The sequence below is a fragment of the Oncorhynchus nerka genome, linkage group LG25 (assembly GCF_034236695.1).
Source record: "Oncorhynchus nerka isolate Pitt River linkage group LG25, Oner_Uvic_2.0, whole genome shotgun sequence".
Lineage (NCBI taxonomy): Eukaryota > Metazoa > Chordata > Actinopteri > Salmoniformes > Salmonidae > Oncorhynchus > Oncorhynchus nerka.
In genome coordinates, this window is record NC_088420.1 from 44,279,350 (window position 1) to 44,302,513 (window position 23,164).

The following is a 23,164-nucleotide window of genomic DNA, read 5'->3' on the forward strand; positions in this document are numbered from 1 at the left end:
AGGAATTAGTGCTCCTGTTCACCAGGGTAGGGATTCCATGGAGATCCTTACTGACCAGGGGACCGCCTTTTTGTCCTGCCTTATAGCAGACCTTTGTAAGTTGTTGCAGGTGAAACAGTTGAGGACATCGGTTTACCATCCTCAGAAGAGAGAATCAACCATCCTCTGAAGTCAATGCTCAGGAAGATAATCGATAAGGATGAGAGAACCTGGGATTGCATGTTGCCGTATATGATGTTTGCCATTAGAGAGGTTCCTCTCACTGGGGTTCTCACCCTTTGAGCTAGTATATGGGATGCACCCCCGGGGAATCTTAGACATCGCCCGGGAAACCTGGGAGCACCAATCCACACCTTACACTAGTGTTATAGAGCACGTCACAGCAATGCAAGACAAGACAGCCACAGTCACGTCCATCGCCAGAGAGCACGAGAAAAGCACTAAGAGCACCAGCGGCACACTTATAAATGGCAGGCTACCTTGAGGGGATTTCAACCGGGAGATCAGGTGTTATTGCTGGTCCCCACAGTAGAGTGTAAACTACAAGCTACATGGAAAGGACCATATGAAGTGCTGGAGAGAATAGGAGAAGATAATTATCGGATCCGACAGCCAGGTCGTCGGCCTCCAGAACAGATCAATCACATTAACCTGTTAAAAGCACGGAGAGAGAGAGAAACACTAATTGTCACGTACCCCACACCCACTCAGGAGGCAGCCGAAGTGCATGTTTCACTTACTCTGTACCCATCACAAGCACAGGAAGTAAAGACCCTGATCCCAAAAAACAGAGATGTGCTTTCAGGGATACCAGGCCGAATTAAGGTTATGGCTCATGATATTGTTTCCCGACCAGGGAGAAAAGTGAGCATGAGGCCATATCGGGTACCCGATGCTCGACAAGCTGCGATTAGAGCAGAGACTGAGAAAATTTTGGCACATGGAGTGGTTGTAGAATCATAGTGAGTGTTCTAGCCCAATTGTGATGGTCTCCAAGCGGTTTTGTAATGATTTTTGGAAGGTAAATGAAATCTCCAAGTTTGATGCCCACCCCGAGTAGATGAACTAATCGAGAAAATTGGTAAAGCTCGGTACATTACGACCCTGGACCTAGCCAAAGGTTACTGGCAAATTCCTCTGACCCCCAGAGCCAAAGGAAAGACAGCCTTTGCAACACATGACGGTTTGTTTCAATACCCTGTCATGCCATTCGGCTTACACCTGGGCCCAGCCACCTTTCAATGGCTAATGGACCAGGTCTTAAAACCGCACCGAGCTTACGCCGCAGCCTAGTTAGATGACGTGGGGATCTACAGCCCAGATTGGGAATCCCACTTACCCCGGCAGTGCTAGATGCCCTTAGGAAGGCAGGGCTCACGGCGAACCCTGCCAAGTGTTACTTGAGGTTAGAGGAAACCGAATATCTGGGATACACTGTGGGAAGAAGGATAATCAAACCCCAACTTAAGAAGGTCTAGGCAATTAGAGAATGGCCGAAACCAGTAAATAAGAAGCAGGTTCGAGCCTTCCTAGGGTTGACCGGTTATTATCGGAAGTTCATCCCAAGTTAATGCCATAGTGACCGCCCCACTCACCGAAATGACTAGAGCCAGAGGGCCAAATATGGGATGAAAAGGCCACCAAAGCATTTAGAACATTACAGGAGGCTCTCTGCTGTAATCCAGTGCTAGTGGTACCAGACTTGAGCGCAAGTTCGTAGTTCAGATGGATGCCTCAGAGGTCGGCTTGAGAGCCGTGCTATCCCAAGAGGTAGAACACCCCATCCTGTTTTTAAACGGGAAGCTGAAACCATGGTAGACCAACTACTCAGTCGTTGAGAAAGAAATGCTGGCAGTAAAGTGGGCTCTAGAGAGCCTGAAATACTACCTGCTAGGACGCCACTTCACCCTCATCAGTGACCATGCTGCACTCCCCTGGATGCATAGACAAGAATTCTCGGGTCACCAAAATCACCCCAGAATGAGAGTTCTTTCGAACAGGACAGTACCTGTATGTTGGATTCTCCGTCCAGGCCGCAGGCGTGATCATGGATAGCAGGGTTTGGGACATGAATCGGGTTCTCGGTAGGTCCAGGTCCAAACGCCAACAGGTAAGTCCAAACAGTCCAGGTCATACACGGTAAATCCATCCGATAAATTGTCTCCTTCTCTATGGTTCACAGATTCCCAGCCCCTTGGTCTCACTCTTCCTTGTTTGTCTTAAATTGTTTAACTTGGATCAAACGTTTTGGGTAGCCTTCCACAATAATTTTCGGCCCATTCCTCCTGACAGAGCTGGTGTAAATGAGTCAGGTTTGTAGGCCTCCTTGCTCACACACACTTTTTCAGTTCTGCCCACAATTTTTCTATAGGATTGAGGTCAGGGCTTTATGATGGCCACTCCAATACATTAACTTTGTTGCCATTTTGCCACAACTTTGGAAGTATGTTTGGTGTCAATGTCCATTTGGAAGACCCATTTGCGACCAAGCTTTAACTTCTTGACTGATGTCTTGAGATGTTGCTTCAATATATCCACATAATTTTCCTTCCTCAGGATGCCATCTATTTTGTGAAGTGCACCAGTCCCTCCTGCAGCAAAGCACCACCACAACATGATACTGCCACCCCGTGATTCACAGTTGGGATGGTGTTCTTCGGCTTGCAAATCTCCCCCTTTTTCCTCTAAACATAACAATGGTCATTATGGCCAAAAAGTTATATTTTTGTTTCATCAGACCAGAGGACATTTCTCCAAAAAGTACAATCTTTGTTCCCATCTGCAGTTGCAAACTGTAGTCTGGCTTTATTGTGGCGGTTTTGGAGCAGTGGCTTCTTCCTTGCTGAGTGGCCTTTCAGGTTATGTCGATATAGGACTCATTTTACTGTGGATATAGATACTTTTGTACCGGTTTCCTCCAGCATCTTCACAAGGTCCTTTGCTGTTGTTCTGGGATTGATTTGCACTTTTCCCACCAAAGTACATTCATTTCTAGGAGACAGAACGCGTCTCCTTCCTGAGTGATATGACGGCTGCGTGGTCCCATGGTGTTTATACTTGCGTACGGTTGTTTGTACAGATGAACGTGGTACTTTCAGGCATTTGGAAATTGCTCCCAAGGATGAACCAGACTTGTGGAGGTCAGCTATTTTTTTTGAGGTCTTGGCTAATTTCTTTTGATTTTCCCATGATATCAAGCAAAGAGGCACCGAGTTTGAAGGTAGGCTTTGAAATACATCCACATGTACACCTCCAATTATGTCAATTAGCCTATCAAAAGCTTCTAAAGCCATGAGATAATTTTCTGGAATATTCCAAGCTGTTTAAAGGCACAGTCAACTTAAGTGTATGTAAACTTCTGACCCACTGGAATTGTGACACAGTGAATTATAATTGAAATAATTTGTCTGTAAACAAATATTACTTGTGTCATGCACAAAGTAGATGTCCTAACCGACTTGCCAAAACTATAGCTTGTTTAACAAGAAATTTGTGGAGTGGTTGAAAACAAGTTTTAATGACTCCAACCTAAGTGTATGTAAACTTCCAACTTCAACTGTATGTCGCTGCTAAATTAATATAGGGGAAACACTGGCAACCATGTGCCCTAATGAATAAGACCCAGCTGTAGGCCAGTAGAAAATCTCACCTTCATCTTCGTCGTCACCGAAGGGGTAGAAGAGAGCCACGGCCACATTGACCAGCACTGCCAGGTAGAAAGAGATGCTTCCCCACAGAGAGATGTGCCGAGAAAACCAGAACAGAGCAAGGTTATCTGAACAGACACAGGGGACATCTGGTTAATATCCGTGTATCACAATAAGCCTGGAAATGTCCCATTAGAAAGAGATTCCAGAATGTTTTGTCAGTGTAAATCTTGGTCTCTTACTGCGTATCTTCTTTTGCCAGCGCATCTCGTTGTAGAGGTCGTCGAACTGCGTGAAGAAGTCATTGACCTTGCTGCCTTGGTCGTCCCTCTCGGTGGTGGTGAACACGCGCGTTTTGGACTCCTCTGTCAGGTACTCACAAATGTTGGGCACTGGGAACACTATTTGCTCCATTGTGCGGTCGTGACGCACAATCTGAAGAAAGAACATGGTATGATGATAACTCTAAGAACAAAAATAGCTGTACTTTCAGGTAGGCTTGGGCGGTATACCGTATATCAAGGTATTATGCCGACGGTATGATTTGGGGTGCTTGCGTGACACAGTTATAAGCATGGGTGCAAGTTAACTATCTAAGATGTGCTAAATACATTATCTCCAGCTCAAGGCTTCAGTTACTGTATGCATTTGGTTTACTAACTAGCTAGCTAGCCTACATTTGTTTTGTGCATAAAAACAAACATAAACGACTGCTGGTTATACCGTATGCCTCGTTATGGTGAGGAAGTATATGAAGGTATGAAAATCTGGATACCGCTCAACCCTACTTTCAGTGGTATATCTAATAGCATGTTCTAGCATCAAATCGGACAAACAGCAGACTTTCAGACCACAACCACTCAATCAAAGACAGTCCACTAGTTATCGGTTGGCATCATCTCAATGAATGCTTGTTACCATTGCATAATAACCCCTTTGGAGTCATATGATACTCTGGGGTATATATATATATATATATAATCAAATAATGTGTTATAGCACCAACAAATATATATTTTTAAAAAGGGCAAGAGGCCTGTAGCTTTCCAGAGGGCAAATAATGGTTGAAAGACAGTCATTATGATGTAATTTCAACCAGTATTCCCTGCTGGGTTGGGACAATGGGATTCGATGAACACTGTCTGGATGAGGCCTACCTCTATCTGAGCGGTGTGGTTGGCATAGTAACCGAGGGCGTCTTCTCCCTCTATTTTATGGCTCAGCAATAGCCCCGTCGCTGGCGGCCTCAAGCTCTGCTGCAGGAACTTACTGTGTCTGGCCAGCTGGAACACACACAGTACAGCCACTCAGTCAACACAGTACTTTCACTATGTATTGCAGCTCTGAGTTACCCCACCCATTTGATCATCTGATTTGTTTGTAACTTCGTAACAAATGTCTAGCAATGTAAAACACACACAGAGTATACCAAACATTAGGAACACCTTCCTAATAATGAGCTGCATACCCCCCACCCCCCTCCCTTTTCCCCCTCAGAACAGCCTCAATTCATCAGGGCATGGGACTCTCTTCAAGGTCTTGAAAGCAGGTATGATTCCAATGCTTCTCACAGATGTGTCAAGTTGGCTGAATGGTCCACCACCCAAAGGACATTCTTGATACACACGAGAAACTGTTGAGTGTGAAAAAGCCAGCAGCTTTGCAGTTCTTGACACAAACAGGTGCGCCTGGCACCTACTACCATAACCCAATCAAAGACACAAATCTTTTCTTGCCCATCCACCCTCTGAATAGTACACATGCAAAATCCATGACTCAATTGTTCAAGGCTTAAAAACCCTTCTTTAACATGTCTCCCCCCTTCATCTGCAATGATTGAAGTGGATTTAACAAGTGACATCATAGCTTCACCTGGTCAATCTATGTCATGGAAAGAGCAGGTGTTCTTAATGTTTTGTATACTCAGTGTATATTGAGAGGATATGTCTGTGTGTGTGTGTGTGTGTGTGTGTGTGTGTGTGTGTGTGTGTGTGTGTGTGTGTGTACACACGTCCATGCGTGCCAATGTGGGAGAGTAACACAGATGGTCTAATTGTCAAGGAGAGACATGAGATGTAAAGGGATACAGTCCTTACAGTGAAACAGACCAGTGAGAGATCGATGCCATTCAGTGAGACATTCTGCATTAAATCACCAAGCGGAGACATCATTCCCCAATCTGCTCAATTCCAAGTCTCTGTTGTTGACACTGTACTACTTATCCACTCTATCCAATGATGGATTAGGCTGCCTGTCTATTGCTCCTTCTGTGGTGATATAGACATCAGTGAGGGAGACAAATGATACAGTTGTCACCTATAATGCGGGTGATACTCAGCTGACTATGTCAGACACAGCTGATGTTAAGAAGTGTGGTGGCTTTTACTGATAAACAGGAACAAAGAAATTCTTGGGTTGTGTGTATATAGAAATGCTTGAGGCAGGAGTGTGGTATCTATGGTATGGTCATTTGCATATGTGGGGTTATACAATGGGGTGGAGTGTGTGTGAACTTCTGTACGCGCTCATGTGTGTACGTGTTATTTCAGAAGTACAGTCAGTCAGCCCAGGAGACCTCAGTGGTCATGATGAAACCAGTCAGTTGGTGGGGCAGAAATACCGTCTGTCTGACACTCGGCTCGATTGTGAGTAAAAGACAGAAGTGAAAACGCGCTTGACCTTGTCTGCCCTTTCTACAGAGACATGTCTCTGTGTGGGTTTTCACTATGACTCAACACAGGAACTGAACCATCTATTCCATTGAAAGTCACATCCATGATCACCAACTGAAATGACATAAAACTAGACTATATAACCACACCTACAGACAAGAATAAGTAGACTTACCTGGCGGGGCAGTAAGAGTGTGTCACATAAGTGAATGACCTTTTTTTTTCCTGTGACACTGATGTACTTAATTGGGGCCTTTTTAAAGCACGAATATACATGGTGCACAAAATCTCACCCACACACTCAATTATGCATGTTAAAAAACACACACACATCATGGTGTTACCTGGTGGGCCAGGATGTAGATGTTGTGTCCTACGTCTTTAGGTTTGATCTGGTCTCCTATAGCGTTCTCCTCAGCCTCACTTTCCAGCCCCTGGGCATATGCCTCCTTCATCACATCCACCTGGAACACACATTGTCAGTACAGTGTGTGTGTGTGACATATATATATATATTTTTTTATTTTAATTGTATTTATTTAACCTTTATTTAACCAGGAAGGGCTCATTGAGATTAAAATCTCTTTTTCAAGAGCGCCCTGACCAAGATAGGCAGCACCAAGTCATTACAAAAAAATTACAGACAGACAACATAAAAAACTACATCTAGTAAAAACCATTGAATTCACTAGAGTATAAAACAGCAAATTAAAAACATTGACAGTCAGGGAATCAGCCTCAAAATCCTTCATCAGTGATTTAAAATCACCAATCGGGACAAGTACTTCCAGTTTAAAAGTATTTTGTAAGGTGTTCCAAGACGATGGCACAGAGTACAAAAAAGCCCTTTTACCAAATTTAGTTCGGACATTTGGAACAGTTAGCAGGATAAAGTCCAGCGAACGAAGAGAGTACCCACCACATTTCTGAACAATAAAAATGCACAAATAAAAAAGGTAGTAAACCCAAAATGGCTTTGTAAATAAAAGTATACCAGTGACTGAGCCTACGAGTGACTAGAGAAGGCCAGCTAATCCTGGTATACAAAGTGCAGTGGTGCGTAAGGGTTTTGCAGTTTAAAATAAATCTCAAAGTGCCATGGTAAAGAGTGTCAATTGATCTCAAACACTGAGCGGAGGCATTCATATATAAAATATCCCCATAGTCTAGTAAAGGCATAAATGTAGCTGATACTAGCCTCCTTCTGGCTTCAAAAGAAAAAGAGGCCTTATTCCTAAAATAAAACCCCATTTTCAGCTTCAATATATATATGCGTGTGTGTGTGTGTGTGTATATGTATATATATATATATATATATATATATAGAGAGAGAGAGAGAGAGAGAGCCACTCACCAGCTCCATTGGCCTCATCTTGTAAAGGATCTTCTCGGCATTCTCGCTGTCATGGCGACTCTCCATGATTGCCAGCAGCAGCTTGGAGGCATTGTTCTAGCACACAGAGAGCATGTCACAATACGATCACATCCTAACTCACTACACAATAATCTATGTTACCGGGAGGAAACAGACTTCAAATCAGTTCTAAAGTAATGAATGAATTGATGAATAGCTGAGATTACACTGAGGAAAGACATTTCTGAAAGACTTTTAACAACAAATGTACTCTCAAATGATTGTCATTGATAGTGATAACTATTTGTGTGAAGTATGATTGTGTATATAGGGCTGGATGGTATACCTATACAATATTCATGTAGGTATAAATGGGCTATTTCTCTGCAGCTTATCTAGCCATCGACTTCCACTGAACACGAGAAGGGGTCTCGTATAGAGGCATGCTAACCTTGAGTTCCAGCACCAGGTCCAGTCGATGCTTCCCTAAAGGGTTGACGGGGTTGACTATTAGAGCTATGATGATGTCGATTCCGTTGGACTCGTGCTTGGCTATACAGGACTGGGACAGCAATAGGTTAGTTAGTGAGTGAGTGAGTGAAAAGTTCACTTTAAATGAGAACAACCACCATTGATTTAAAGAGATTGTTTCAATGACAAAACCCCATGTACAATAAGTCGACAATAACCTTAGGGATTCTTGAAAGTCGGGAAAATCCTTGTACGGCAGGGGACATTTTGTATTTGGTGGCATTATTTGAGCTAAACAGCTAGATTTAGGGCAATTTTATAAAGGGGAAAGAGTTGTTTTTAGAATGTTCCAAATATTTTACATTTAATACATTTCCATGTCAGCTCTTTGACCGGAAATGGACTTGAACGAAGCAAGGTTCCCAATTTAAAACTCTCCAAATAACTGTTTAAAATTCTAAAAACTGGCAATATTGAATATTAACTGAAAAAATATCTTATGTAGTTTATTGCAATAGTCCTCTCTGACTTTAAAGAATATTTCTCAAAACTGTGATTCCGAAAAAAAAAAAATTACAATTTTTTTTTTTTTTTAAGTGTCAGATTTGTCTAAAATCCTAAATTAAATCAGGAATGAACAGGGTCAGCTATATACCATAGGGACCCCTTATTCATGTCCTCCTAACATGTAGTGCAACAAGACCACACATGGTCTATAAAGTTATCTTCTTTTGATAGATTTAAACAAACAATATTAAAATCACCATGTCACAACCATAAACGGTCAACTCCATCACCCGGGTAGATTAAGACAGGATGTGAATTTTGGGTCAAATGTTTTTATCTTTAAATTAGGTTTTACAGTCATAAAGCAACTGAGAAAAAACAAAATTGCTACTTTGTATACCACTTGAATGAAGAAAAATTCTACCTTTGTCAACTCCGTTAAACATCAACGTCAGATTTTGTCTGGAGATTTTAAAATAAATACTTTTCTCTATTTTACAAATGTTTGTTTTGAACTTTTATTTTTAGAGGCAAAAATATGTCTGTTTTGATTATTTGTTGTCAACTCTGTGAGTGGCTTCTCAACTCCGTCACGGATGGCTGATTGCTAACCCTTAAGATTATCTAAGGGATAATGTTTGCTTTAGAAATTTAGTTTTAACTTCTGAAATCTATAAAAACATGGAAAAATGCTAACAAAATTAGCTCTGGAGCGTTATATAGCGCCATAACACAGAAAGAAGTTTGGGGATTTGTATTACATCTAATGAACAAATATATAAACACCACATGCAACAATTTAAGATTTTACTGAGTTACAGTTAATTGAAGTAAAATTAATTCATTAGGCCCTATAATCTATTGATTTCACATGATTGGTTGGCCCTGGCACCCCAATCAGAATGTGTTATTCCCCCAAAAAAGGGCTTTATTACAGACATAAATACTCCTCAGCAGCACCCCCCTCCCTCCTAACATGATCCCCAGGTGAACCCGGACGTGGAGGTCCTGGGCTGGCGTGGTTACACATGTTCTGCGGTTGGATGTACTGCCAAATGACCTAAAACGACGTTGGAGGCGGCTTATGGTAAAGAAATAAAAGTAAAATTATCATCTGGCAACAGCTCTGGACATTGCTGCAGTCAACATGCTAATTGCACGCTCCCTCAAAACTTGAGACATCTGTGGTATTGTGTTGGGTGACAACAGCACATTTTAGAGTGGGCTTTTATTGTCCCCAGCACAAGGTGCACCTGTGTAATGACCATACTGTTTAATCAGCTTCTTGATATGCCACACCTGTCAGGTGGATGGATTATCTTGGCAAAGGAGAAATGCTCACTAACAGGGATGTAAACAACTTGGTGCACAACATTTGTGAGAAATAAGCTTTTTTTTGCATATGGATTTTTTTTTCCAGCTCATGAAACATGGGGCCAACATTTTACATATGTTTCTATCTTCGTTCAGTATATTTTAATTATCTAATGTTAGAATTAAACAATCAAGGCCTTTAAACACTTATGGTGCCTGACAGAGTTATCATAAATCCAGTTAGTTGCATTTTATGATTTATTTATTTATTAGTAGCTTGTTCCTTTTGACATGGTGATAGCTGATACTTTGGTCTCTCAAAATTACATTTAAAATATTGTTCATATTAAGAAATCTGTTTGTGGGAAAAAAGTTGATTGTCCCATCTTTCAAGAATCCCTGAGCTACAACCTCCAAAAAGTGAACTATCCCTTTAAGATGTTTTAGACTCAATTAGACAATAATGTTGTCTGTTTGGCAGGAACTATCCCTTTAAGATGTTTTAGACAATACGGTTGTCTGTTTGGCAGGACTGTAGGCTACACGTGTAACTTCCAACCACTTCATAAATTGACATGTTACTGAACACCCTCACATTTACTGTACATTCATTTAAAATGGTCTTCATGGCTACGCTTGAACCAAACAATCAATGCACTACCATCAATGTGACATACATCAGGGTTTTTTCCTGTGCTGTTCCCAACTGTGAAAGTGCTGATGTATGATTAATGTGAGTGGGAGCTGCATGTGATTCAAACATGGATATCACATGGCTGTTACTGTACATGGTTGTCACATCGATGTCATGCTCACGTGTTGGACAGGCCTCCTGACCAAAACATTTAGGAAACACTGATGTAGCATACAGTTATGATCTTGCATGGTAGTAATCCAACTCCAAGATAACAACACTATTCATCATCTTCCATGGTAAAGTGAGCACAGCAACATTAGTCATCTGATGTAACCGGTTGGTGACCCCAGGGGACTCATTTACAACCGTTGTGTAAATTTAACACTAAATATCTGCGTGTGCCTTTCAGATTTATAAACTTGGCGCATCCCATACGCATAAATCAGACCTGTCATAAAACTAACTCCGCCAGAAAAACTCCCATCATTCACCTTTTATGGTGACAATAAAGCCCTTACTTTGGAAGTGTTGGAATTAGGCCAAGACAGTATCTAAAGGAATTCGCAATACATGGCACACTTGATAAAATGTTGGCAGAATGATATCTTTTGCAGTGACATTTGCTGTATCTGACTGTTTCTGAAAAACAAAAACAAATGCAAATTGTTGTGGACCTGTAAACAGATTGTTTAAATGTAATAATGTTTTGAATTCACTTTTTCCATTACCTAAATATGCTGCACTGCCTGCTAATTCTGAAACGCTGTCTACTCTGAAAAAATTGAAATCTACAGTAAGCCTATTTACAGTGGTAGCATCCCAAACCCAAGCCATGGGACCTCCCTGGGTACACATTTTGGTTTCTGCCCAACCACTACAGAGCTGATTCAAATAATCAAACGTTTGATGAGTTGGTTATTTGAATCAGCTGTGTAGTGCTAGGGCAAAACCAACAATCTGCACCCAGGCGGGATGGGGGGGGAGCAGGACCAAGTTTGGGAAACCCTGGCCTACACACTTCGATGCTAAATATAAATTCTCTACTCATCTGTTAAATTATACTGTATGTTATGAACCGCGATCCCTGTCAGGTGCATGAAACTGAATTTAGCCTATCTAATAGACCCAATTAGATGAGACGCACATGGTTATTTGTTGCATGGCTACCTCGAGAATGTGAACTCATGGCCAGAAAAGGTTATTCTGTAATGATGTAGTATAATTTTTTTAAATTAAATAATGTTTACTGGAGAAATTTTAAATAACACTATTCAAATGTATTAGCCTACAAACATCAATGGAAAAGGTGAACCACCTGTTCACCCATTAATCTGCGCTTTAGATCGAAAACAGCAAATGACTTGAAATGGCTTATCTATTTAATACTGTGAAGTGGCTCCAATTAAATGAGATATGGAACGAATAGATAAAATAAACTCAATACTCCATAATGACGAAGCAAAAAAATAGGTTTTGGAAGTTTTTGCAAAATACATTAAAAAAAAAAACTGAAATATCACATTTAGGGCGGCAGGGTAGCCTAGTGGTTAGAGCATTGAACTAGTAACTGGAAGGTTGCAAGTTCAAACCCCCGATCTGACAAGGTACAGATCTGTCGTTAACTGCCTGTTCAGGGGCAGAACCCACTGTTCCTAGGCCGTCATTGAAAATAAGAATTTGTTCTTAACTGACTTGCCTAGTTAAATAAAAGGTCAAAAAAAAAAAAAAAAAAAAAAATGTACATAGGTATTTTGGACATTTACTCAGTACTTTGTTAAATCATCGTTGGCAGCGATTACAGCCTTGAGTCTAGAGTATGACACTTCAAGCTTGGCACACCTGTATTTGGGGAGTTTCTCCCATTCTTCTCTGCAGATCATCTCAAGCTCTGTAAGGTTGGAGGTGGAGTATTGTTGCACAGCTATTTCAGGTTGATCCAGAGATGTTCGACCAGGTTCAAGTACGGGCTCTGGCTGACCACTCAAGGACATTCAAAGACTTGTCCTGAAGCCACTCTTGCATTGTCTTGGCTGTGTTTTTAGGTTATTTGTCCTGTTGGAAGGTGAACCTTCTCCCCAGTCTGAGGTCCTGAGCGCTCTGGAGCAGGTTTTCATCAAGTATCTCTCTGTACTTTGCTCCGTTTAGCTTTCCCTTGATCCCGACTAGTCTCCTAGTCCCTGCCACTGAAAAACAGACGTGACGCTTTGCATTTAGGCCAAAGAGTTTAATCTTAGTTTCATCAGACCAGATAATATTGTTTTTCATGGTCTGAGAGTTCTTTAGTTGCCTTTTGGCAAACTCCTGTCATGTGCCTTTTACTGAAGAGTGGCTTCCATCTGGCCACTCTACCATAAAGGCCTGATTGGTAGAGTGCTGCAGAGATGGGAGAACTTTCCAGAAGGACAGCCATTTCCACAGAGGAACTCTGGAGCTCGGTCAAAGTGACCATTGCGTTCTTGGTCACCTCCCTGAAAAAGGCCTTTCTCCCCCGATTGCTCAGTTTGGCTGGGTAGCCAGCTCTAGGAAGAGTCTTGGTGGTTCCAAACTTCTTAAATTTAAGAATGATAGAGGCCACTGTGTTCTTGGGGACCTTCAATGCTGCAGAAATATTTTGGTACCCTTCCCCAGATCTGTGCCGACACAATCATGTCTCGAAGCTCTACGGACAATTCCTTCGACCTCATGGCTAGGTTTTTGCTCTGACATGCACTTTCAACTGTAGGACCTTATAAACTCAGCATAAAGAGAAATGTCCCTTTTTCAGAACCCTGTCTTTCAAAGATAATTTGTAAAAATCCAAATAACGTCACAGATCTTCATTGTAAAAGGGTTTAAACACCGTTTCCCATGCTTGTTCAATAAACAATTAATGAACATGCACTTGTGGAACGGTCGTTAAGACACTAACAGCTTACAGACGGTAGGCAATTAAGGTCACAGTTATGAAAACTTAGGACACTAAAGAGGCCTTTCTACGGAATCTGAAAAATACCAAAAGAAAGATGCCCATGGTCCCTGCTCATCTGTGTGAACGTGCCTTAGGCATGCTGCAAGGAGGCATGAGGACTGCAGATGTGGCCAGGGCAATAACTTGCAATGTCCGTACTGTGAGACGCCTAAGACAACGCTACAGGGAGACGAGGATGATCAGCTGATCATCCTCACAGTGGCAGACCACGTGTAACAACACCTGCACAGGATCGGTACATCTGAACAGTACACCTGCGGGATAGGTACAGGATGGCAACATCTGCCCGAGTTACACCAGGAACGCCCAATCCCTCCATCAGTGCTCAGACTGTCCACGAGAGGCTGGACTGAGGGCTTGTAGGCCTGTTGTAAGGCAGGTCCTCACCAGACATCACCGGCAACAACGTCGCCCATGGGCACAAACCCACCATCGCTGGACCAGACAGGACTGGCAAAAAGTGCTCTTCACTGATGTGTCACGGTTTTGTCTCACCAGCGGTGATGGTTGGATTTGCGTTTATCGTTGAATGAATGAGCGGTACACCAAGGCCTGTACTCAGGAGCGGGATCGATTTGGAGGTGGAGGGTCCGTCATGGTCTGGGGCTGTGTCACAGCATCATCGGACTGATCTTGTTGTCATTGCAGGCAATCTCAACGCTGTGCGTTACAGGGAAGAAATTCTCCTACCTCATGTGGTACCCTTCTTGCAGGCTCATCCTGACAATGCCACCAGCCATACTGCTCGTTCTGTGCGTGATTTCCTGCAAGACAGGAATGTCAGTGTTCTGCCATGGCCAGCGAAGAGCCCGGATCTCAATCCCATTGAGCACGTCTGGGACCTGTTGGATCGGAGGGTGAGGGCTAGGGCCATTCCCGCCAGAAATGTCAGGGAACTTGCAGGTGCGTTGGTGGAAGAGTGGGGTAAACATCTCACAGCAAGAACTGGCAAATCTGGTGCAGTCCATGAGAATATGTACTGCAGTACTTAATGCAGTTGGTTGCCACACCAGATACGGACTTACTTTTGATTTTGTCCCCCTCCCCCATTTGTTCAGGGACACATTATTAATTTTCTGTTAGTCACATGTCTGTGGAACTTGTTCAGTTTATGTCTCAGTTGTTGAATCTTTTTATGTTCATACAAATAGTTACACGTTAAGTTTGCTGAAAATAAACACAGTTGGCAGTGACAGGACGTTTCTTTTATTGCTGAGTTTATATGTGCCTTTCCAAATCTGGTCCAATCAATTGAATTTACGACAGGTGGACTCCAATCAAGTTGGAGAAACATCACAAGGATGACCAATGGAAACAGGATGCACCTGAGCTCAATTTCGTGTGTCATAGCAAAGTGTCTGAATACTTAAGGGAAAAAATGCAAAAAAAAATCTAAAAACATGTTTTGGTTTTGTCATTATGGTGATTGTGTGTAGGTTGGTTTAATACATTTTAGAATAGGGCTATAACATAACAAATGTGGAAAAAGGGAAGGGGTCTGAATACTTTCCGAATGCACAAGGCTACATTTGTCTTCATGCAATGCAATAATTCAACCACGAGAAACTGTGCGTATGCATGGTCTAAAGTTTGCGGGACGATGAGCACATTCCCAAGTCAAGGTCAGTTTTTAGAAATGCAAATTGTTGCATGAAAACTTGCACATGCATATTTTGTGGGCCCAGGACTACTGTTCAATGTCTTAACCATTACACAAAGAGGAAATCCTTGTGGTACATTATATAATTTAGGTTTACAAGTTTCAGGCAGGCACACCACATCACAAGTGTGTGATTTATAACCTCTACACTGGCACAGTTTTTGGTCCCCTACCTGGTTCTCGTGGCAGGGTCCTTGGCAGTACTCTGTGATGGTCTCCAGGGTCTGCCGGACCAAGTCCACGTTGCCCTCGTTGATGTAGAGGCCCAGCAGACCCAGGCCTCCAGTGGTGCTGCCACACATGATGTCCAGGAACTGCAGCGTCTCACACACCAGGTTGTAGTTGGTCTTGTTGTGCTGGTTCCGCAGGAAGTTCTGGATTCAGGGACGAACCAGGAGGGGGGAAAAAGGTGGTTCATATTAATAGGATACTTGCATGACATCCTATCGGAGTGTGAGCACATCTGATCTGTGCTTAAAGCAGGGTGTGTCAACATTTCAGAATAAAAGCTTGAGACAAATACTGAGTGTACAAAACATTAAGAACACCTTCCTAATATTGAGTTGCCCTCAGAAAAGCCTCAATTCATTGGGGCATGGACTCTACATGGTGTGGAAAGCGTTCTACAGGGATGCTGGCCCATGTTGACTCCAATGCTTCCCGCTGTTGTCAAGATGCCTGGATGTCTGGGTGATGGACCCTACCACTGAGGAAGTACAGTTCCCGCTCAGCCCAGTCAAAACTGTTCGCTGCTCTGGCCCCCCAATGGTGGAACAAACTCCCTCACGACGCCAGGACAGCGGAGTCAATCACCACCTTCCGGAGACACCTGAAACCCCACCACTTTAAGGAATACCTAGGATAGGATAAAGTAATCCTTCTCACCCCCCCCCCTTAAAAGACTTAGATGCACTATTGTAAAGTGGCTGTTCCACTGGATGTCATAAGGTGAAAGCACCAATTTGTAAGTCGCTCTGGATAAGAGCGTCTGCTAAATGACTTAAATGTAAATGTAAATGATCATTCTTGATGCACACGGGAAACTGTTGAGTGTGGAAAAACCCAGCAGCGTTGCAGTTCTTGACACACTCAAACCAGTGTTCCTGGCACCTACTACCATACCCTGTTCAAAGGCACATACATCTTTGGTCTTGCACATTCACCCTCTAAATAGCACACATACACAAACCATGTCTCAATTGTCACAAGGCTTAACAATCCTTCTTTAATAACCCGTCTCCTCATCTACACTGATTAAAATGGATTAAACAAGTGACATCAATAAGGGATCATTGCTTTCACCTGGATTCACCTGGTCAGTCTATGTCATGGCAAGAGCAGGTGTTCCAAATGTTTTGTATACTCAGTGTATATTGACAATAATACCCTGTTACACCGGATACAAAACCCAGATGGTTACATAAACGCTGGATTCCTAAATTGAGGTGGTGCTATGATAGGCTGCTGTTAGATCTCTGTGGAGATTCTGACTCATCATGGAGATGAGAAAAAAAATGATAATGCTCAGCTCAGAATCTAATCTGTTTCCTCAAATGCAGTGGGCCTAACTGCTAATCCCTGTTGAGATTATTCATTTATGATTCCCTCATCAGGTGAACATGGTAAACACCAGTAAATTCAGCTTGTGGTCAGAGGAACTATGATCTCTCCATACAGTGCCTATGCTGGTGCCAAATCCTCAATAAGGTTTATTCAATTCAATACCTGCAGGTCCCTGTTGTGGTTCTCACAGAGCAGCTGCAGGTAGCGCAGGATAGGCTTCATGATGGTGATGGCCCGGCTCATCTGGGTCTCCTCCTCCCTCTCCTCGGCCCCTCCCCCGGGCCCCTCACCGGCCTGGCCCTCCAGGACCTCCAGGTCCGTGTCCCGCTCCTTCCGGAAGGAGACAAAGGCCTTGGAGGTGGCCGAGGACGCCTCGTTCAACTGGCCACGCATGTTGTCTATCATGTGCAGGGAAGAGTCTTTTGCTAGAGGAGACGGGGTGGGTCACTGAAGGGTTGCAAAATTCTGGAAACATTCACAGGTTTTCCAGAAATGTTGAGGATTTCTGCTGACCAGGGCTAAAGGTTGATTTCCTTTCAAGTCAGACAATTTTGCAGTGGAATTCAAATTCATGATTTGAAAATGTTGCATAACTTTTTTGATTATGTCATCACTTAAATTGCAATACACTTCCTGACCTGATATGGCTATATTGAAATGAAATTGACCCCAACCCTGGAGTTCACTGTGAGCCAATCGAACGTCATGAGTGTTTTTCAATGCTTCCCTCTCAGTCAAACTCATATGAAATATTATCATGAAACAAACCCTTTTTTGTAATTATTCTGAAATTACCGTGACCCCTCTGACAACGGGTTAACTGTGTAGTTGGGTTTTCTGGTCAAAACAACAAATCTGGGTAGAATGGCCCTTTGATATACTAGTGATGTGACCTCTCACATGGCCCCTGACTTGTGACCACAGGCATGGGGGCGAAACAGGAACAACAGATACACAATCACTCCAAACTACTGGGTCAGTGATACTACAGGGGAGATCACACATATTACATTTACTGTAAGTCACACTGCTGATTAAATGGGTTAATGACCCTGCCAAAAGGATCAACTGAGCACGGAGTCTGATAATGTCAGCAAAGAGAGAAATGGAGGCGACTTTTGACCTTATGAGTCCCTTACTATTACTATGTAGGTATGGCTGGAGTTGTAAACCTTTGAAGAACAATACTACATAGTATTACTTACTGTATATTACAGTATTAAATAATATTACATACGACTCAAATTTACACTCAAGGCCTATTACCTGTATGTGTGCATTGAGAGTCCTTTTCGGATCTCAGTGGCCTAAGCCCCATCATCTTCATGGAGACTTCTAGGGTCATGTTCAGGGCATTACCATATGACTCAGCAGCTTTGAAACTTAGCTCCCTCTCCACCACTCATTCTCCCACACTCCTCCCTGGTCCCTTGCTATTTAATTCACTCTCAACCTTCCACACCTCTCTGATCCTTCAGTCTGTGGAGCACTGGACAGTGGACATTTTACAATATCTGCTGCTTCACAGACAACATGTCTGGACTTGTTCTCCCATGAAACACGGGGAAGGCCAGTAAGGAGGGGAAAGACTGCAGTTGAGGAACTAAATGGAGAACAGGTAATAGAGAATAGGTATTGGAATCTAACAAATGTTACTGACCCCAAGTGGGGAAAAATAACAACAGCAGATACAGACAAAACATTCGAGCCACTGAGGTATATATCAGGACATAGACATACGTACAGGTGCTTGATGGAACCAAGTATGTGGTATGGAGGAGAGGACCACCATTGGAATCAACTTGTATGGCCAGAGTGTTGTCACAATAGCAGAAGTTTTTAATTCGATATAGACACCAGGTTTAGTATCACAATACTAGATGCCATCACGATACTCGATTCAAAAATGATACCAAAACAAAAAAATAAAGTCGTATTAGCCAACTCTGAATGGTGTTTGATCCAGACAATCTTTTGAGATCAATATCATTACATTTTTCAGAGACAGCCACATATACATTAATGAATCAACTATATAATCAATTTGACTTTGTTTTTTACCAAAATACATAACGCTAATTTATTTGAATGGTAAATCTCTATTGATAATCTGGGTAAATCAAGATGTAGCCCAGCCCAGGCCTATTCACAATACAAGTTATTTAGCTGGTTTTGGCAGATTTAATTTTATTGTAGCGGTCAAAAATATGTGCATAGAAGAAGCAATCTCTTCTTTTAAATAAGTGCGCGATGTCTCTTTAAGACCTAACACATTTGACAGAAGTACAGAAAGTAACAAATTCAACTACCATACCATTTTTTGTGTTCTAGTATCAAAAAGTGTAGATGTGTTGGTATGCCGTGCAACACTAGGTCGGAACAGAGCAATTTGAAATTACACTCATGGGGACATTCAATATGGCCGCCCTCCCACCCATCATGTAACAACGACTTGAAAGAGAATGTCAGTTCTAGTCATTCTATTTCTGTTGAGACAAAAAAAAAAAACATACGTGTTTTCCTGAGACGGATGCCACTGTGACTGACGTCGACGTCCTCGTCTCTCTTCCTGCAGGTGCCGACCTCGAACATGTTGACGGACACAGTGGCCCGGATCTCCTGCTGGGCCAGACGCATGCGGTCGTAGAACACCTTGAAGAAGTGCTCCGACTTCTTCTGCTTGTGCAGCTGGTGGTAGAACGAGTTCTGAAATGGGGGAGAAGTGTAATCGACCCATCAGATAGAGCAGTGGTTCCCAAACCGTGGGGCTTTCAACTTACTCTTGAAAGTTGTACTAATAGAATGCACAAAGTGCAATTTCAGAAATGAGGTAGTGCATCATCAGTTTTCTTCTTGTCATGTCAGTCCTTGCATACCTTAGAGAGCAGAAATGTTCAGATCAACTAGCCCATGTCAACTAATGTTTTTTTAACCCATAGATTTTGTTTCTCTGTATCTGCGCATACATGCGTGCGGGCAACTGCGTATCTGTGTGAGCCCACCTACTCCCCACCCACCTGTATCTGAGTGTTTCCCCCCTGGAGCAGGGCGTTGCCTAGCAGGATGCTCTCCTCGAACATGCGGTCGTTCTTGGTGCTGACGATAAGGTCTATGACCAACTCTGAGGCTCCCTCACTGTCTAGCAGACACTGGATATCTACCATGCTGCTGCTCAACTTGTCAGAGTCCTGCACCAAAGAGCCACCTGCAAACGGACAGATATTAGACTGATTGGATTGGGGAAAATGGCAGGACATGATTTGGAACAGACCTTTGTTCAAATACTATTTGTTATTTTATTGTTCTTTATTAGTCTTTTTCTTAAATGCCAATTTAAAATGTGTACATGATACTGCAAAAAACATTGAGTAAAGTCAAGTCGATTGAGCTTGTCTGGCTTAATAGACCAATGGAATAGTAGCAAAAGTGCCAACCCCCGACACCAGGCAGTCTCAACACTGAGGTGTAAAAAGACTGGAGACTGCTTCCAATATGGACAGCCATTTTTTTCAACGTAATCGATCACATTTGCCGTTTGGTGGTCGCTGCCATGTGCTTACAGAGCCGATAACGTCTACATACTAGCACTTAACGCACACTGGAGCGAGAGCAGCGACATCATCATCCAGAAGCATGGCAGACATTGGATGAACATTGGATGAGCAGGTCTGATTTGGAACCAAGGGTTTGTATGTGTATGTCTTATATCCTCTTATAACTATCAAGAATAAATAACAGTGGTTTTAGCCAATACATCATGTTATCTACTCGCTCCCTCTGAGTAACAGGGAATATTGTTAAAGGGATACTTCGGGATTTTGGCAATGATGCCCTTTATCTAATAAGGACGTTAGAGGTAGTTTCTTGAGCCAATGCTAACTACTGTTAGCAAATAACTAGCCTGCTAACAGATACCCATAGATTACCAGTCATTGTGCTAACATTAGTTAGCAATTGTGCAAGCTCTAGTTAGCAACTTCCTTCAAACTGCACACAGAGACATAAAAATGGTATCCACAAGTTCATCATACTATGGGGTAGTATATAAAAGGGCTTCATTGCCAAAATCCCGAAGTATCCCTTTGAGGTTTTCGGGGTTATGTTCAGTACCTCCAGCTGAGCTGTTCCCGCTCCCAAACTCTGATTTGGAGTGAAGCCTTTGATTTCCAAAGTAGCGAGTGAGGAGAATCTTCCTTAACACGTTTCCCTACGGGAGGAGAGAAATGAAAAGATTAAATCCAGACCCGACTCTGAACGTGTCTGTTGTACGCCAGACAGAAACACACACACACACACTTTCTCTCGCACTATCTGTGTGTAACAGAGAAAAACAAAATTCCCCAAACGGCGGGGTTCACTCAGGTAACATTGTTTATGCTTCCCATCAACACTCTGAGACCCAGAAGAAAAACACATTTTCCATGCATTCTGTTTCAATCACGACAAAGGTTGCATCTCAAAATGACACCGGTTTACCAGGGCCCATAAGGAACTCCGGGACACAGTCATACATATTCAGTCTTATCAGTTTTATTAATTGAAACTTTTGCAAAAGATATAGAATTATAATACCATATAGACCATATTAACTGTGTCCATGAGGGTACAGTCCAATTGTCGTGGTCCGAGGGGCCTTGGCCATTCTCGTAATTCTATTTCTATGGCTTTTACATCCGGTGAGATGAGATGTCACCTGTAGTTGGCCTTTTCACGTTACACAACTCTGTGGTACATCCAACACATATCCAGTACACTGTGGCTATATGGTGCCAATACTCAGTTGATGGGGTCATATAATAAAGACAACGTCACGAGGGAGATCGTTACATTAGCAACATGAATTGATGGAATTGTCAAAGTTACATTTTGAGAAGAAGCGACTCCTTCCACAGAGACCGAGAGAGCAAGAGACAGAGAGAGACCGACTGACCGAGACACCGACCAAGAGACAGCGAGAGAGACCGACAGTCAGCGAGAGAGACTGACCGAGAGAGACCGACCGAGAAAAAGAGACCGACCGAGAGAAAGAGACCGACCGAGAGAAAGAGACCGAGCGAGAGAGGCCGACCGAGCGAGACCGACCGAGCGAGAGAGACCGACCGAGAGAAAGAGACCGACCGAGAGAAAAGAGACCGACCGAGAGAAAGAGAGACCGACCGAGAGAAAAGAGAGAGAGAAAGAGAGACAGAGAGACCGACCGAGCGAGAGAGGCCGACCGAGCGAGACCGACCGAGCGAGAGAGACCGACCGACCAAGAGAGACCGACCGAGAGACCGACCGAGAGAAAGAGAGAGACCGACGAGAGAAAGAGACAGACCCGATCAAGAGAGAAAGAGACCGACCGAGAGAGACCGACCGACCGACACGAGAGACAGAGACCGAGAGAGAAAGGCCGACAGAGAGGAAGAGGGGGAAGAAGGAAACTGGAGCAGAGCTGAATACGGTATACTAGCTACTGATCCTGTGTTTCCTGTGGGAGAATGTGTTACATAATGCCTAGTGGTTGCTGGCTTGGAAATGGCAAGGGAAGGCAAACACTAGCGACCTTCGCCCTCCCTAGAGAGAGCCACTGATATAACCACCCCCTCTCTCTCTTATTGCGCAATACGGCATGTGTGTGACTGAGGTATAAACCAGTCCTGCAGGTAGAAAACTTGTAAGCTCCAGAGGCTCCCTTTTCTTACCACCAATATGTATTGTGTAAGAGCACAGCAAATAAGGCATTAATGGAGAGAGGGATTGATGTAGGGAGCGAGCGAGCGATGAACGGACACATGGCAACCACCACAGAGAGCCGCGTCATGACAAATGACAGATCCTTTCTTGCATGTGATATCACAGATGGGAAAACAGACATAGTGCACACCAAACACACAAAAGGATCCACTGGAGGAGTTCCAAATCAAATTTGAGCTGAAGCCCTTTAAATAAGTACACTGAGGAGAGGCACGGAGAGAAAAGGAGCCGCATTCTGGTGGAGAGGGAGCACGTGCAGCTGATGTTCCCCGTCTCAGTAAACACTAACTCATCTGCAGTCAGCAGAGACAGCAGTCTGCCTGCACCGTCTGGCGAAGAGCTGAGCCCTCACACACACAGGCTTGTGCACTAGTGCAGGCATGCACACACACACACACACACACACACACACACAGGCTCACACACACACACACACACACACACACACACACACACACACACACAGGCTCACACACACTTCATGGACTGCAGGTGATGATTCAGTGAGCCAACTCGGCTCATTCCCACTTAATCAGGCATATATACTCCAAGCTATCCTTTACAGTAACTCAACAGCAATGAGTTTATTTTTTATTGATCGATTCCCCTTCTAAAAAAGGAGATGTCGGTCTCTT

The 23,164-nt window shown here is 43.2% G+C and overlaps 1 protein-coding gene across 5 annotated transcripts in view; it reads right to left on the bottom strand.

The window, feature by feature from the left end:
- LOC115109547 (inositol 1,4,5-trisphosphate receptor type 2-like) overlaps positions 1–23,164 on the bottom strand; it is a 173,567-nt gene that overhangs the window by 49,624 nt on the left and 100,779 nt on the right. For all 5 annotated transcript variants that reach the window (XM_029634547.2, XM_029634546.2, XM_029634548.2 and 2 more), the window contains exons 38-48: positions 20,904–21,000; positions 19,811–19,998; positions 19,307–19,499; positions 16,956–17,218; positions 15,404–15,604; positions 8,125–8,235; positions 7,674–7,769; positions 6,664–6,783; positions 4,805–4,930; positions 3,890–4,082; positions 3,650–3,775 (exon numbers count right to left, since the gene is read on the bottom strand). In XM_029634547.2, the coding sequence (XP_029490407.2) occupies positions 3,650–3,775; positions 3,890–4,082; positions 4,805–4,930; positions 6,664–6,783; positions 7,674–7,769; positions 8,125–8,235; positions 15,404–15,604; positions 16,956–17,218; positions 19,307–19,499; positions 19,811–19,998; positions 20,904–21,000 (1,714 nt within the window). The remainder of the gene's footprint in view (positions 1–3,649; positions 3,776–3,889; positions 4,083–4,804; positions 4,931–6,663; positions 6,784–7,673; positions 7,770–8,124; positions 8,236–15,403; positions 15,605–16,955; positions 17,219–19,306; positions 19,500–19,810; positions 19,999–20,903; positions 21,001–23,164) is intronic.